At 41.5% G+C, this 17373-nt stretch overlaps 1 protein-coding gene across 2 annotated transcripts; it reads left to right on the top strand.

Annotated features, from left to right (window-relative positions):
• The first annotated feature begins 108 nt into the window (after nucleotides 1-108).
• rc3h1b (ring finger and CCCH-type domains 1b) lies at nucleotides 109-16609 on the top strand. 2 transcript variants are annotated; one of them, XM_008292518.1, is made up of 20 exons: nucleotides 109-215; nucleotides 1492-1908; nucleotides 4121-4241; nucleotides 5960-6199; nucleotides 6303-6478; nucleotides 6745-6945; nucleotides 7177-7309; nucleotides 7857-7975; nucleotides 8196-8308; nucleotides 8432-8677; nucleotides 8859-9070; nucleotides 9187-9596; nucleotides 9705-9863; nucleotides 10007-10162; nucleotides 10521-10743; nucleotides 10970-11060; nucleotides 11176-11272; nucleotides 11620-11838; nucleotides 12276-12379; nucleotides 12507-16609. In XM_008292518.1, exons 2-20 carry the CDS (start codon nucleotides 1678-1680, stop codon nucleotides 12661-12663), a joined length of 3408 nt encoding a protein of 1135 aa, XP_008290740.1. In that variant the 5' UTR covers nucleotides 109-215; nucleotides 1492-1677; the 3' UTR covers nucleotides 12664-16609. The 2 variants fall into 2 exon arrangements, with proteins under 2 accessions (XP_008290740.1, XP_008290739.1); XM_008292517.1 differs by having other exon boundaries at nucleotides 10967-11060.
• The last annotated feature ends 764 nt before the right edge of the window (nucleotides 16610-17373 follow it).

Genomic DNA, 17373 nt, shown 5'->3' with positions numbered 1-17373 from the left:
GAGGGCGCCGTGAGCTCATACACACGCGCGCGCACGCAAACACGCGCACATACACACACCTTGGCCAGCTAGCTGTAACCGGCTAGCGAGTCTGTCGTCGAGTTGACACCCTCCCCAAACCTCGGCAGCAGCTAAGCTGCACAGTCGACATGGCAAGAAAATATCGCAACAGTTTCCTAAAGAAAGATGAAAAACTTCCAAGTCTTTTGGGATAAGTGAGTACTGGCGGCCATTAGGATCTCTTTACCACGCGGGAGAGTAACAGGAGAAGTTGCATGTTCAGTTTTAGTCACATTAATGACGCATAGCGATGGTTAGTTGCTGCTAACACCAAAGATAGCTAGCTAAGGAGCTAATGGCTACGGTAGGGAGGAGTAACGTTTGTTCGTTAGCATGTTAGCCTTCTGTGCTCGTCCCGACCAGATGAGGGTTTGAGTTAGCTTCTTCTCCAAATATCACCAAAGCGACACTCCGCTGTGATGCTGAACATGTCACTGCTATCGTATTGAAATGAGTCTGTCTGACGAACGTAAATACAATTTTAAGGCAGATGGAGGTCTTGGTAGTTTTCGATGCTAGCGTTACATAATATCACTGCAAGTCAAACGGTTGTCTATGCTTCGTGTCTTAGCTGTCGTTTCCTTGACCAATACTCGAGATGATAACCACGGTTCTCGGCAGTGTAATGAACTCATAAATGTGACTATGTTTAGAATAATACATGTGTGATAGTCTGCTCATAATTGACTTTAGATTATTAAGAAATTACTGTTTGATCAGACGACGTTTGCTCGCTAGCTAAGCTAGCAAACTAGCCACCCATAGCATAGATTGCTAAAAGTAAGCTAACGTTACCAACTATTAGCTGGCTAACGTATCGCTTCATACTAGATATATAATTAATGAGTGTATGACGAAACATCGAGATGATTACAGCTAGGATGGCACACTCGTTGATCAAATTAAATTAAATATTTGTTGGTATAATCTAACCCAGTTTTATTAGCAAACGTTAGCTTCGTAACAAGTTATAGCGCAGATGGACTTGGTTGTTAGCCTCTTGGTACCCTTTGTCCATAGTCATAGTGGTAACCAGCTCTTGTAAGTAGGCCACACAGCAGTTGTTTTGATCCAGCTTCTCGTATGTTTTATTCGTGTCTTACAAAAGTGTGCTGTGTCACCTCAGATCTAGTTTGACATAGGTTTGTTGCGTGCGAACGACGTATACCATCGAGTAGAGAGACAGACATTTTTATTGCAGGATCAGTTGTCTTACCAGAAATCTACTTTGTCATCCCACTGCCTAGAATGCATTTCTCAACAACAGATGTTCTCGTACACAACACAGCCATGTTTTGTTAGTGTACCTAGAAACTGTTTGGATGGAAGTTTAAAAAGCTTTACAAAGATAAATTTTGACTTGTATGCACAGTTGCTCAAATTGATCAATGTTTGCCTAATTTTAATTTACTTTGTCTTTCTCTTTTACAGTATTCATCACGCGATGTGATCCAAAATCCACAATGTTTGAGGACATTTAAGAACGATTGAGTTCGGAAGAAAAAAAATTTGATTCCAGTGGAATCTTCCATATATATATATATATAATTATTATATTTTTTCTCTGTGTTAAAGCTTACATACATTTATACACACCCATCCCATCAACATATAACCATGCCAGTGCAAGCACCACAATGGACAGAGTTCCTGCTGTGCCCAATCTGCACACAGACATTTGAGGAGACTGTTCGCCGGCCCATCAGCTTGGGCTGTGGACATACTGTCTGCAAGATGTGCCTGAACAAGTTGCACCGTAAGGCCTGTCCCTTTGACCAGACAGCCATCAGCACAGACATCGAGCAGCTACCTGTCAACACAGCCCTGTTGCAGCTGGTGGGAGGCCAGGTAAGACGCATGTCTGTGTGTGTTTGTCATAAATTGCCCAACAACTGTACAGAGATCCCAGTTCATATTATCTCTGCGGAGCACTTGGTGACGCTAACTTGTGATTAAGAACAACAGCTCACAGATGTGTTTGAGTAGTTGAACATTTTCAGACTTGACAGAGTGATGTCTTCAGTAATCACTGTTTGTGGATTGTATTAGAGCGTTGCGCATGGGCTATTACATGATGCACATAGCTTGGGGATTCCTTTATGAGTCACACTCAAGTTGTTGGGCAATGGCTTTAATTCTGTTGCTTTACTGAGTGCTGCTGGCACAATCAGTAAAGCTGTATTTGTCTGAAGTGATGTTTGATCAACAGGGTGAGGCACAGTTAATGGTGTTTTGACTAAGTTGGCCAAGATTCCAACATGAGACTGTAGTAATGGATAATGTCCGTGTATCTCCTGTAACCCTGAAGTCTCTGATATAGTCACAGCTGTGATGTCTTGTCTTTTAGCTGTATTCCTTCACTATTTGTCCTTCTGCAGGGTAATAGAGTACCATGTCTGACCAAATTAATATGCTCTGACAGATATGGAAATTAGTAGTCAGTACCAATGCAATATAAATTTGACAATTCTTGATAATCTAAAAGGAATACCAAGCCAGTGAATTTCAAATTCAACTGTTATTTTAAAAAAAATATCTGTTGCACAAATGGTGTGACAGCCCACTAGCCCACATTATATTTTGACAGACTCAATTATTGTAACATTAATCTAAAAACATTGTGAGCAGCATTCAACTTAGTTATGGCCTTTCACTGTATTAGCCTAAGCAAGCTAATGTTATCCTATGTGAATGCTGCTTGTGGAGCAGTGCTACAACGGATTTGCAAACGATGACATTTCAGGGGATGAACATTCTGATGTCATGTTTCAATTACGAAGTTAACAGCTGAAGCACACTCACCTTGAATTCAGTGCACATATTTTGATGCCTGTCTCTTAGGATAAATTTGAGGTGTTGTCTTATTTTGTTCGAAATTGCCTGTGACATTGTTTATATCCTGTCTTTGGTCTCTAACTTGTCCTGCATTATCTAACTCAAACACAAAATATCTTCATACCCAGCGCTTGCTGTTCCGTTTTTATTTCTCCGCAAGTCGCTGCAGACCTTTTACGGCACTTATTGCTGCCATTTCATGTGTTATCCTCAAGTGTTTTCCTTTTATAATGAATCTATGATACCGTATAATAACAAGTACCATCACGCTTTCACAATTTTGGTTTCAACTTGATACCAAAGTAACTGCTTTTGTAGTATCCCTGAGTATGATAAATCTGTACCATCATTTAGAACAGTTCTTGCATCATACGAAATGCCCTAAAGCTGGTTTGAGCTTTGATCGTTATTAACACAATAGAGCCACACAAAAACCGGTGGTTATCTCGAAAGTTTAATTGTGGATGCGTAATCAGTTGTTAAATCAGCCATTGCTCTCAACAAAGTCTATGACCAACATTGCCTTCTGTATGAAAAAACAATCATGATGTGAAACACTTTTTCCCACTGCCGTGGCTCTGTTTTAAATTGTGAGTGTTAGAGTGGGAACAGTTCAGCAAGCCGTGACATACATGCAGATAATTGAGCATAACCCTTTAGTGCAATAACATGGTTATTTAACTGTTAGATATAAAATTTCTTGTCAGCCATTTCCTTGCTTTAATAGTCCAAGTACAATCTGGGGAAAACTAAGTGCTTAGTGAACCTTACTTTGCTAATCATCACAGAAACACCAGATCACCAGATTGTGCTCTAAATAGACAAGGGATTTCTAAAAAATAGTTTAAGACTCATATTTAGAATTTTATTGTACATTACAGTTTGGTGTAAATACAGATTGCGTTTATTCTAAAACTATGATAGACTTTCCGTCTGTAAATTTGCTGCTTAGAGGTTGGTTGTTAAATGGTTTTAATGGATTGCACCATACAGTCTCACTTGATCACTGAGAATGCACGCTGAAAGTTGGGCACACATTAAGATGTATTTGATATTAATTTATACAGTCAGCACTATTTAGTAGTTTTATCTACTACATAAGACAATGAAAAGAAAAAGATGACACGGAAGCCTCTACAACTTTGTTGAAACACAGCTGTACTAAAGGATTTCAGTTTTTGCTATCAGTTGTCCTAAATGTTTTCTCCGCTATGTTCTGCTGCAGGTTCCTAAGGCTCAGCCAGTTGCCTTGATTACCAGTCCAGAGGACTCGCAGCATTATGAGGAAGCCAGGCAGTGTGTGGAGGAGCTGGCCCTTTACCTCAAACCCCTCAGCAACACCCGAGGTACTTGAAAACACACAAACACACGCTCATTTCCTTTATAGATTGTCCTCCCTTTATTATGATCTGTTGACACGCTTGGTTTAAAATGTCACTGGTAGGTCACTTTTATTGAACTTGTGTCCTTGAAAGTAGCATTTGTGTTTTTATGATATTATCACACTACAACAAAGAAAGAATAAAAAGAAACAAAAGTTCTGAAAAATGTTGTCAGCAATTTCCCAAGTAATCAATATTTGAAAACAGCAGCATATGTGACAACTCATGAAATTGGAGCTGTCTGAAACTTCCATTGATGAAGTTCTTAATGACATAACTAGGTTGTTAGAGAGACTCAGTGTTTCCCACGACACCTGATTCAGTTTGTGGCGGTAGCTGATGGGAGGTTGTATGTGTATATACACAGAAGAGGCAGACCCATGCTGTCCTAAAATAATTATTACAAATTATTGCATTTAAGATGATCCACTGCAAATATTTTAATTTGCCAGAAAAATTGTGACATATAAATACCTTAATTAAACAGCTCCATTGCTTCACATCGTGGAAAATAATCTAATATATACAGTGCTGCATTGCTAACGAAGAAACAAATACCCCTGGTCCAAACAGTTTTTGCACTTCTTCGGAATTTGGTCTTTTGAAAATATTTTTCAATTTTCACCTGGATTAAGGAATCAAACTTTCAGTGTAAGAATTGATGAAATAACAATGATGTTACCCACTTGCACAGTCAATGTTGACTAGCAGCTATGTACCGTTATAACCTCCAAAACCCAGCTGTATTCCAACATTAACTTTTCAGTGAGAAAAGACCAACAGTAATTCTTCCTCCTGCACATGATCATGTGTTGAGAGTGTTTATGAAGAGGAAGGACTATTCACAGATGAGTTCATTGTGAGAATGAGTGAGAGGGGGGCAAGGAGGGTGAGCAAATCAGTGCTGCAGTAAATTTAAATTGTATTTGTTTTGAAAAAAATAACAATAATACGGTGGTGGGTGCCGCAAATACATCAATGCATGGGAAGCACTAGACTCTTATAAGAAACACAACCCTGTTTCATCATAACATACTGCAGATCTGTCAACTTTTTGACATTCAGAGTTGAAATTGTAATAAACGTTGTGACATTATCATACTGCATCATGAAGGCTGTTAGCCATCAGCCTAAATCTGCTTAATATTAATAACAAAGTTTCTCTGTGATTAGCCTGTTGTAAGGAAAACTGTTTGTGCCGCACCCCCATTGAAGCAGGATTGCTCACAGTCAATACAAATACTGGATGAAGCATCAGTACAAGTCGAGCTGTTGGAAACACCTTAATGTCCTGGGGTGCACAAGTGATGCTGCACAAACCCGGCATGTTTTAAATGCATACATGGTCAATTTACAGTCATAATGTTGAGTGAAAGATTATCAAATAACCTTCTGCATTCACAGTAGCCAGTTTTGCCTTCATTCTACGATTTAGTAACCCCTCACCTTTTTACTGTGTCGCATGGAAAAATTATTCTGCAGCGCTGTGCATGTTTGTAGCATGACTCAATAACTAACATGATGATATCTGTGACTGTAATATTTATAGTATGTTTATTGGTTAGATTTACCTTCTTGGTTATCATCTTGTTTTAGAGAGCTGTAGGTTCAAATAGTTATCTTGCAATAATATCAACATGGTACAGTGACATATCATGACTCCCCCTCTTGTTTCTTACCAGGTGTGGGTTTGAGCAGTACAGCCCAGAGCATGCTGAGTCGACCCATGCAGAGGAAACTGGTAACTCTGGTCCACTGCCAGCTTGTGGAAGAAGAGGGCCGTGTTAGAGCCATGAGAGCTGCCCGCTCTCTGGGTGAACGAACTGTCACCGAACTCATCTTGCAGCACCAGAATCCACAGCAGCTCTCTTCCAATCTGTGGGCTGCTGTCCGTGCACGAGGATGTCAGTTTCTTGGCCCAGGTAGACGGTTTTCTACGACCTCCTCAGTGAAACTATCACATAACCAGCCCATTTATTCCCAGCTTGGTTTGTATGGTTTACATGTTTGTGTTTCCTCCCTTAGCAATGCAAGAGGAAGCTCTGAAGTTGGTCCTCCTTGCTCTAGAGGATGGTTCTGCTCTGTCCAGGAAGGTTTTGGTTCTCTTTGTAGTCCAGAGGCTTGAGCCACGCTTTCCTCAGGCCTCTAAAACGAGCATAGGCCATGTGGTGCAGCTCCTCTACAGGGCCTCCTGCTTCAAGGTATGAGACTCGTCGCAAATCAGAAGACATTTCATGAACTGATTTGATGTTTGTGGGAAATATTGTAGGCTGTGTGGTGCTGCTTCATAATGGTGCCAATATTATTCCATCCCTTTCCATGTACGAATTTATGTGTTAGAAATGATTATTTATTCAAGGCTGTGATGAGTATAAAACCTAAAACATGTAATCAAGGCTTTCTAAGGTCAAATCTTTGACAGGGTTGTTTTTTTTCTTGGCTAACTCACTTTTCTGTTGCTATGTAGGTCACCAAACGTGATGAAGATTCATCCCTGATGCAGCTGAAAGAGGAGTTCCGTACTTACGAGGCTCTGCGACGTGAGCACGACTCTCAGATTGTTCAGATTGCCATGGAGGGTGGACTGCGCATTGCACCTGACCAGTGGTCTTCTCTGTTGTATGGAGATCAATCTCACAAGTCACACATGCAGTCTATCATCGATAAGGTGTGTGAAAGAAGGATTTTTTTTTATTTATTTATTTTTTGCTTCTGTGCCCAGTTGTTTGTTTCCATAAATGGTACACACGTCAAAGAAAATGATTCATGTGTTCAGCTATACATTTCTGAACTCTGTATGTCAAAACATGCTTGTATATACAAAAACCTATCTGCCATGAATTTACCAAAGCGTTTAATCATTTTCTTTCTTTCTTTTTTTTCGATGCTTCCGGCGTAGCTGCAGACCCCAGCATCTTTTGCTCAGAGTGTCCAGGAGCTGACGATTGCACTGCAAAGGACTGGAGACCCAGCCAACCTTAACAGGCTGCGGCCTCACCTGGAACTATTGGCCAACATTGATCCCAGTCCTGGTAAGAAACCAAAAAAAAACTTCAGGGATGTTTGGTTTTGTATTAATGTGGGAGCTGAACATGCAGACTCTATAATCTATATGTAGTGTGAGTTAACAAATATTTAATAAAATCCCCTCACGTGTACTTCCAGCTTTCCAGGCTAAACCTGCTAGCATGACACTGGTAATGGACCTGTGCGCTGCCAATAGGTTACAAGTTGAACTTGCACTCCAACAAATTTCATTCTAGGAGCACAAGAATGTTGACATTTATAAACTTGTGACAGTAAATATTTGGCTCACGAGGCGTACCAAAGGAAATTCCATACCAAAACAAGAAGCACTGTTTGGTAACTGACTGCCTTCCCCTTTGACCTCCCAGTGGAGAGAAGCTCAGTCTTGCACACCAGACAAAAGCATTTATGTTCAAGGCTGTCTGCCGAGGGCTGTGCTGGTGGTGTCAGTAGTGGTTCTTTGGAGCACAGTCCATATACACCTCACATCTTTGACAAAAAAGTACAGAATAGTTTATTAAAAAAGATTTTCCAATGTCTTTGTCTCCCTAGATGCTCCTCCACCTACATGGGAGCAACTTGAGAAGGGTTTGGTAGCAGTGAAAACAGTGGTACATGGCCTGGTGGACTTCATCCAGAATCACAGCAAGAAAGGAGCGGATCCGCAACAGGTCAGTGTTTTCATTGGACCAGAAAACAGAGCTGGAAGTAAGAAAGGTTGCTGATTCCTCCAGTCCCAAAACAAACAAGACACCTAAAGTTGTTTTTTTTTCTGTAATCTTTTAACACACCTCTGAAATTTTAAAGTGCTTAATAAATAGTATTGTGACAGTTCATCTTGTTGGTGTCACCCCTAATTGTATTTATGTGTTGTTCTCTGTTTCTCATCAGCCTCCTCAGCACAGCAAGTACAAGACATATATGTGTCGCGACATGAAGCAGAAGGGAGGCTGTCCTCGTGGAGCCAGCTGTACCTTTGCTCACTCTCAGGAAGAACTGGAGAAGTGAGTCCAACAGATATTAGAATCAAGAAATGTTGTTTTTAAAAATCATGTATTTGACTTTGTCCTTACCTTTGCCCACAGTCACCACTGTGTTTCTTATGGATTTTGTTTTATATTTGTCAGGTATCGTAAGATGAATAAGCGTCTTGCAGCTCGACTCCCAGGTGCAGGAGGGCTCTTGTCAGATGACGGCCTTCCTCTTGATGTAGCAGTGACCCGGAAGCCTTCGCCTCTCACCAATGGGAGCGGTGCGCCCTCTTTGCCCCAGCTCATTGCCCGTGGCACAGACACCGTCTCCTACGAACTATTGCGCAAACCTGTCAAGATGGATGGAGGGAGTCCGAGTGCCCCAGGATCACCACCTGATGTGTAAGTATAGTGATTCATGGAAATTAATTTAGTCGACTGCTAAGAAGCAGCTTTGCACTGATTTTCCACCCTCTACTTAAGTGTTTTAGCATTACCTTTCTACTTTATACCTTTGTATTTAAGAGATGAATTGTATCCTTGAAATGCTGCAAAGTATATTTAATAAGATTTATTCCTGTAGCCTGGACCCTGTGCCCAAACCCGGTATGCCTCTGCCACCTCATGCCATGGCCCACCCAAGGATGCCAGCAGATCACCTCTCAGGAGTGAAGCACATGCCTGTGGTGCCCAGAGGTTCGCCGGTGTACCCTCAGCCGCCACTCCCTGAGATGTGCTATGACACTCGCCCACCACCTTCTGCCTCTCAGTATGAGCCCCCACAGTATCCTACAGGTACGGATTAAATATACTGAATAACTTGTGTGTGTGTGTGTGTGTGACTGATGGACATGTTTTACTTTATTAGAGTGTGACGTGTTTTAAATAATATTCTGTAACTTATTTCTCAGGGTACCCATACCAACAGCCACCACAGTATGTTACTCGGGATTACATCCGTAACGCTCCTCCCCCCAGTGAGTCAGGACCCCCTTACCAGGACCCTTACTCTGGCTATGGCCCTCCAGAGCGCCCCTACCAGGCTCCTCACTCTGGCCCACCATTCTCCTATCCTCACCCTTCACACTATGACAGAGGTCGCCATGGGACCTACACTGGCCCACCACCTCCCCCACAGCCTTACCCATCTCAGAGGGATGGCCTGGTCAGAATGAGTCCAGCACCTCTGGATGTTCCCCCACCATCAGCAGGACAGGCTAATTCACTCTACCACCAGGATCCCAATCCCCGGGACAGATACCCACCAGATGCTTACTATCCACCAGGTGCCCAACCTCCACCTATGAGGACTTATGTCAGGGTAAGTTTGATGATTGGTGTGTTTTGCCTTTGTACAGTTTGTGTGGTCATCCTAAATACAAAAATAACAGCCAGCAGTTCAGCACTGATATTTCTGTGTGTATCATAGGGGCCATCATATGGTGGTTCACAGCCCAGCCTGGACTACCTGCACAGACGTCGGCAGGAGCTGTTATCCCAGCTGGAGGAGAGGAAGGTTATTTCCCCGCCACCGTTTGCTGCGTCCCCGACTCTTCCACATCCCTTCCCCAGTGATTACCCTCCTGAGGTTAGCATGAAGTCAATGTAATTTGTCTCTGATGCTATTTAATTGTCAGAGCCATAAAGTAACAAGATGTAATTAGTCAAAGAAAGTGTTGATTAACTGCAAATATATGTAAGTATTAATGATCACATGTTCTGTGTCTGCAGTATGGCGAGGAGAGCTCCAAAACTATGGTGAAATGCAGAGAGCCTGACTATGCAGGGCAGTACTCTCCCTGGTCCTGTGAAACTATTGGCTCATACATTGGGACAAAGGATGCCAAACCCAAAGATGTGATGGTTCCCGGCGCCATGGAGATGATGGTAAGTTTAAATGTTCGAGAATTACATCAGCATTTCCTGCTGTAGACCTTGGAGGTGGGAAAATTGATAGATTATTTGACAAATGATTCTGAATGCATGCATTCAGTGAGGTGTAACAAAGCACTATAATGGACTGCGTAATTGAGGTGATGTTAATTAACACCAGCTATTATGCTGTTTGACCTCATGTTCACCAAGCTGAATCAGCCGGTACTGACGAGTGTACTTTTTGTTCTACTGATAAAACCAATGTTTGTCGCAGTCTATCAAGTGAGAAAAGAACATGTTGCTCACTCTGCCTCTTCCTCACATCTCTCTGTGTCATAACCTTTGCTCTCTTTACTCTTCCCTCTGCCAGAATGTGGAGGCTAAAAGTCTGAGGGAACCGTCATTGGAAGCTCCTCGGAGGGGTGCAGAAGTAAAGGATGATGACCCTATTATCCCATTTGGTCCCCAGCCCACTGTGTCACGCTTTGGTGCCATTTCCCGCACTTCAAAAACAGGCTACCAGACCACTGGTCCTGTGCAGGCTATGGTAGCCAACCCCCAGAACCCAAACTCGAAACACATGGCCATGCCAGGTAAGAAACCATCTACATGCACGATCACCTATAAATGACTGATAAACACCATCACACCTCCCTTGTTTGGAATTTAGCATCTCCATATGATTTATTGGTAACGGCTGACAAAATGGTATTTGTTACTGTTTGCAACATGGTAATTTCACGTAATTGTGTCGTTAAATCATTCCAGTTTGTCATGAGTACACTTCTGTTTTTCATTTTACCACTTTGCCTGCAGCAGAGTACACATATGGAAGCCATGGAGGATGGGGTGGCGCTTCGTACCCCTCCCACCAGACTGCCTCCTCCTCTCAGGGACACTTTACTGAGCGGTATAAGCCATTTGTTGTGTTTTTTAGGATGGTGATGATCACAGTTTTACAAAATGCATGTCTAAAAGGGCAAATTTGTGCCCTAAAGCAGTTTTTACTGTCTTTTCTCTCACAGCCTACCTATGGCAGCCCCAGACAGAGAGCAGTTAAAGATTGAGCTGCAGCAAGTCAACCAGCAGATCACTCAACAGACCCAGATGCACAGCATGGAGGTGTGTGTGATCTTTGAAACTTGGATGAGTATTTACAAAAGCACAAAAGCTGATTTGATAAATTTACCTTTTCAGAAATGTAGAAGTATTTCAAAGTGTAAAGCGTTTTTTAGTTTCTGAGGAGTTTACATCATATTCCATAATTTTAGCTCCTCTTTCCTGTCACGTGGAAATCGATGTGGTGAAGAACAAAATCAGTTGTCTATTAAAATATAATCAATATCAAAATGTATAACCTGAAAGAAAAACCAAACAGGATTTCCATTTTGTGCCGTGTTTCCTCAGATTATTGCCAACAATTTCCAGATCGCACACTCACCCCTTCACTTCCTGTCTCACTCTTCCAGGCTGCCAGTAACTCTTTACTCCTGCAGAGGGAGGCCAGTGCATTGGCAGGTCAGCCTGTACAGCCCAGCCAGGGCCAGGCAGCAGTAGCCCCACAACAGCAACAGCCCAAGTGGCCAGCAGGGGGAGCAAGTGCAACAGCTGTCTCCAGTGAACAGCTGAGCCTGGAGCTCCACCAGGTGGAGAGAGAGATTGGCAAGAGGACCCGTGAGATGGCTATGGTAGGGGTCTGTGCTCCTTAAAGCACCAGTTATGGCTGCTACAGTTTAACCATGTGGAAAAAAAAGTTTGGATAAATGGGGGATTTATTGATGACAGCACGTGGGATGGTTGGAGGAGTAAATACTTAAGAATATCCTTCTGGGTCCCCAACAAAATGGATATTCAGTCATATTTTGTAGTACAGTGTCTGGAGAATAAACATGAAAATGCGTTTTTTTTTTGTAAAAGAATCATTTCAGCCACTCTTTGTGCATCTGTTCTGCCACCATGCACCTTATGATACAAGCACAAAACAAGAAAACGGGATTTGCTTTGTGGCTCAAGTCTTAAAAAAAAAAAAAACTGACAGTAGTTCAGTTGGATCAGATAAACGGATCATGTTGTTGGGGGGCGTCTTTCTGACATCTCAGCATATTTTGTCCATTGTGCAAACCAGGAAAACCAAGTAGCTCACGACGTGCAGCAGTACAAGATGAAATCTGCAGAGAATGGACAGCCGGAGCACAAGACTCAGCTGGAGGAGATCGCCCTGGCTCGTGGGTGAGTGAGAACAAATATTAAGACATAGTATATACACCAGTGAATATGCATCACATTATTAGTTTGACCCTCTTCTCAATATTTCTTATTCTGACTTGAGGCTTCTCTAATTCTGTTCCTAACTCAGCGAGGTGTCAAACGGCTCCAGCAGTCTGCAAGAAAGTGCAGTGGGCGGGTCCATGCTGACACTGACGAATAAGACGTCTGCGCTGGGCCTGTGTTCTGACCCAGGTGCCACTGGTTCAGAAATGCAGAAGAATGGCGTTGTCCATTCCTGCTCTTAGGAAGTACACACTTACACACATGTGCACACACACACACATACACACACTCTCACACACACACACACGCATACATGCACGCACACAGACACAAGATGCTCAATTGAAAAGCATGCACAGGCACACATACACCCATTCTATTTAGAAGATGAGCAGTATCTGCCGTGATGAATTTTCTTTCTTTTTGTTCTGTGAATGAGCTTTTTTTAATGACTTTCCCTGCCTGGAAACCATGGCATATGATAACATTTCTTGTGTGTGTTATTTTTAATTTTTTTTTTCTTTTTTTTTTTGTACTGGTATTAGATTAACAAGGCTCACAGTAGATATATCAGGAGGATAAAATGGTGGTGATGTTGACAGTGTTATAACTTTATTAAAAAAGAAAAAAGAAGGATATTCCATCCTCAGTAAACATAAAAGTATAGTCAAGCGTTTGATCCTCCTTTTGTAAGAATCTTGGTTTAGTTGTATAAGCATACATGCAGTTGGATAGAGAGGAGCTGATTAACAAGTACTATCATATCGCATACACTCTGATAAACTTCTCTTAGAATCTAATGATTTGTGAGGGCAATGTGGGAAACGGCAGAAGTGTGTCGCTCGGTACTCACCCCCAAAATCGTAAAACAAAAAAAAAAAAAAAAAGAGGTTGCCCAGATCAAGATGCCTGAGGAGGGAAAAAAAAAAACATACAATAATCAGCCAAATACGGTCACGCAAGGTGTTTGGAAATGAGGTGATGCACTTCCTCGCCGGCCACGAGAAGTATGAGTTTTATTATTGCATTTTATGAACACATCACATGTCTGTTTCATACTTGAAAGCAGTATATTATATATTTAATTGGAGCATTCTGTTTTAAAGATTGCAACAAGTCTTTTTGATAATGAGCTTTCCATGTTTTCTATAAGGGAATCTAATATGTGCTTCTCCGGGTTGTGGTGTGACCCTGACGTGGTTTCGGTTGTGATGCCTTTTGCCTGTGCTCATGAGTGCTGCATTCAGTGCCGAGCCACTTGTAAGGAAATTTTACAACATTCTCAAAAGTAAGTAGGTTGTTTTTTTTTTGTTTTGTTTTGTTTTGTGGGTGGGGGGTGAACACACGTTACAAGGCTGAGATAGAGAGAGAGAGAGTACATCTTTCTGCTTCAGGAGTCGGGTGGATAAATGTAAACTTGACTCGACGACATCAGGGCAAATAGAAGATTTCCCTCCTCAGAGCTTCTCATCTGGCCACACAAACGGCCTCCCCATTGGGATTATCTTGTCATTTGTTCTCCTAACTTCTATGAAGTTGCCTTCCCTTGTGTCTTGTTTTGGTTTAATTTTTTGTTTTATTTTTTCATGCTTTACATTGTTACGATTTTGGGCGGTGACGCTTACCTTGTGGAGGCTTTGCGGAGCTCAGTTGATGACATGCCCTCCTCTCTTGTCATGAGACGGTTGAATTTTTGCGCCGAAGCCAGACCTAACTTTTGTAGTAAAAGGGTCACTGTTGTAGTGTTTTAAGCTGCACAGTCAATTTGAAACTGTTTACAGCAGAAGATAGCAGTATTAATTACTGAGGAGTAAACAAAGCAAACCTTCAACAACACCTGTCCTTCAGTCATATTCGATACTTCATTTACATTGCATTAGGCATATTTAAGCGTCTTCACCGATGCCTGGTACAACGCTCAGTTCCGTTCACTCGCCGGTGTGTCCGTAACTTGCTGTCATCATCACCATCATTACTACTGTTATTGCTCTTTCTCCATCATATAAATTGTTTACTGCTGATGCTCAACATGGAGCTCTTTGCCTTCCGTAAACAATTAGCATGATCGGCAACAGTTTTACAGCTCTGCTGAGAGCGAGTGAGTCCTTGTGTTTGAACGGTTGAAGGATAGAGGGGACGCTCCGGGTCAAGCTGTTGTAGTTCAGTGTGGAGCCTTGGTTCTGGTCAGACGAGGTGTACCGAGTAACTGACAGTTTGACAAATCCCTGATAACTGATGAGTCAATTAAAGAACGACGCAAATGTGTTTTGTGTCCGACGTCCTCATCTGGATAGTTTGACGGGCATCTCTTCCAACTTGTCAGCGCCATGATAGTGAATGTTTTGGATTTGTTTTTTTCCCTCCCTCCCCGCCCCCCAAACCCAAACCACACTTAAGGCCTCTGGCTGCTCCTTGCTACATTTATTGTTTAGGTACACAGCTCACTTATACATATGAGTATGTATACATACATTAATATACTAAAGCACTATTATCGTGCCACCTCTTATTCTACTCGCTCAGCATTTATATTAAATGATCTCTACTTAGAATCAGCAAACTGTTTTTTGTTTTTTTTTTTGATTTGTTCTCTGTCCACTGGTTGCCAACACAGACTTTATCCTTTCCCAGACGAAGGACTTCTGTGTGCATTGATGTGTGTTCACTTAATCTTTTGTGTTCAAACAAAGATGTTCTTTATAGACTATGCTTCCGAAGAAGACAAAATCTGTAACTTTGGAAAATTTATGGAGATGTTTTGTGTGTGCTAGATTGTATTGTAGAAAATGTACCCTGACTCAGTTTTTTTTTTTTTTTGTTCTTCCCTCCTCCCTCAAAGTGTGCTGTACCGGGTGATAGTGTTGAGGTATTAGAAAAGTGTTGGGGGGTTTTTTGCCCACCATATCCCCCCCCCTCGAAGACAATTAGCAGGAAGTCTCAGATGAAAGGTTAGCCTTAAATCCTTTTGTAATGCTCCTTTACAGTGTCTGTTTCCGGAGCATGAAATGATCTCAAAAAAGAAAGCCCTAATTAACACTGAATTGGCATGATTGACAGATGGACTTGAGCAGACCCCGCCCCCTAAACGCCCCTTTTCAAAACTGTCATATAAAACAGCAACAATGCAATAATGCAAATCTCTAAAGATTTGAGTTAAAATGTATATTTTTATCGTTTTTTTTTAAGGAAATGTTGACCTAGCTGGGTTTGTAGTTTTTTTTTCTTTCCTTTTTTTTTGTTTGTTTGTTTCTGCAATAGTTGAGTGAATTTACTGACCTGCAAGTCTTAGTCTTTAATGCATCATCTGACCTGATGTGTAGTCGACAGCTTTAAGAGTATCCGAGTGACAAGTATTTTTTTTTTCTTCTTCTTTCACAACTATTTACAAGAAATTGGCCTAATAGCGAAGAAATTCAGTCTAAAGTTAAAAGAGGGAATGAGGATTTAGCCATAAATTGGCAACACTTAATGGTGTTAATTCAATATGTTGTTTCTCACTCTTCTAAATGCAAGACAACCAAAACTACTACGATGCTGATTCTACCTGATGGGTCACTGCAGGACCGAATGAGCCTGAAACGCCTTTAGCTTAGCAGACCCGGCAAACAACGACGTATGGGGTGATTTATTCTGTAGTAAATAGCATATATGTTCATTTCAATCTCCTGTGTGTTTTCGTTTCTGAGTGGAACTGCTGCCTATACCCCTCATTTAACCAGTTAATCCCTCCACTCCCACCCTTGACCACTGAACTCTGTTACTGCTGTTTGAGGCTCACATTTTATTCCCGGACTTTCTGGGGAAATTCGCAAATGGATTTTTTATATGATTACTCCCTTGTAAAATATCTCTTAAATTAAGGTACAGGTTTGATTTCAGCAAGAAAAAAAGTTTTTATATGTATATTATACTCCATTAAGGAATGTCTAGAATTATCTTCCTCCAATGTGGATGTAGCCATTATTACGCCATTTTATGACTTTGTAAGAGAATTCACTGTGTGAAAATTGGTTTGCATTTTTGTATAATACAATCTGCTTTTTTTTGTTTGATACGAGAGGGAGGTCAAACTGGAAGTTTGAAGAGAGAAAAAAGTACCTGTGAAATTGAGAAAAACAAAACGTAACTTATGTACAACAGTGATTCTAAGCTGAGGGGGAAAGATTAAATGATATTGCTAACTCTGAATGTTTGTCCTTGTTTTATTTATTTTTTTTTTTTTTCTCATTACACATTGCAGTACCTCGTAGTTTCTTTTTATTTTGACGTCGGATGGTTGAAGTCCTCGCCCTCCTACGGTGATGTAAAGTGTGTTCAGGGTGCGGTTACAGCTGCAGCCAGGAGCCAATACTGCTTTACTATCTGGTCTCAGTCTGCAATTCTGGAGAAAGATACTTGATTATTTGTCAATAAGTAATCAGCACTATGACGTTTTCATCGCAAAACTGGGGCACAGTGCAGACGTTTTATTATCCAAGTGAATCTTAACCATCAGCTGTGCTTTTACCTAATCAATACTCAAATGCTGAAAATTAATATCTGAATGTACTATTGTTTAGAGCAGCCTTCTTTGCACTGGACATTTCTGCCCGCTTTAATGAATCATTCATTAACAGAGACTGCGTGAGAGAAGGAAGATTAATTTTTAAGCCCTTTCAACTGTTATTGGACAGTGAGACAGAAACAGACAGGACCCAGACATGGACTGTAGTTATGGGGCTTGTGCTGTAACCAATTAGCTATTAAGGTGCTTCTATCTATGGAAAACATTAAGTTATTGCATGTGGTGACACTGGGTGGGGGGGTGGTCAAGACACAGGAATCTCTGGAGGACATGTTGAGAGTTCTACATGCAAAATGTTAATCAAGTAAAGTCCTTATCTTTAGCGCTGTCTCGTGCCTGAACGTTGAAAGATGCATCCTGACAATTCGACCACACAAACTTACACGAC

This window comes from Stegastes partitus, unplaced genomic scaffold (assembly GCF_000690725.1).
Source record: "Stegastes partitus isolate 25-593 unplaced genomic scaffold, Stegastes_partitus-1.0.2 Scaffold815, whole genome shotgun sequence".
NCBI lineage: Eukaryota > Metazoa > Chordata > Actinopteri > Pomacentridae > Stegastes > Stegastes partitus.
Note: the sequence above shows the minus strand (reverse complement) of the source record. Positions and strands in the feature narration are given on the sequence as shown.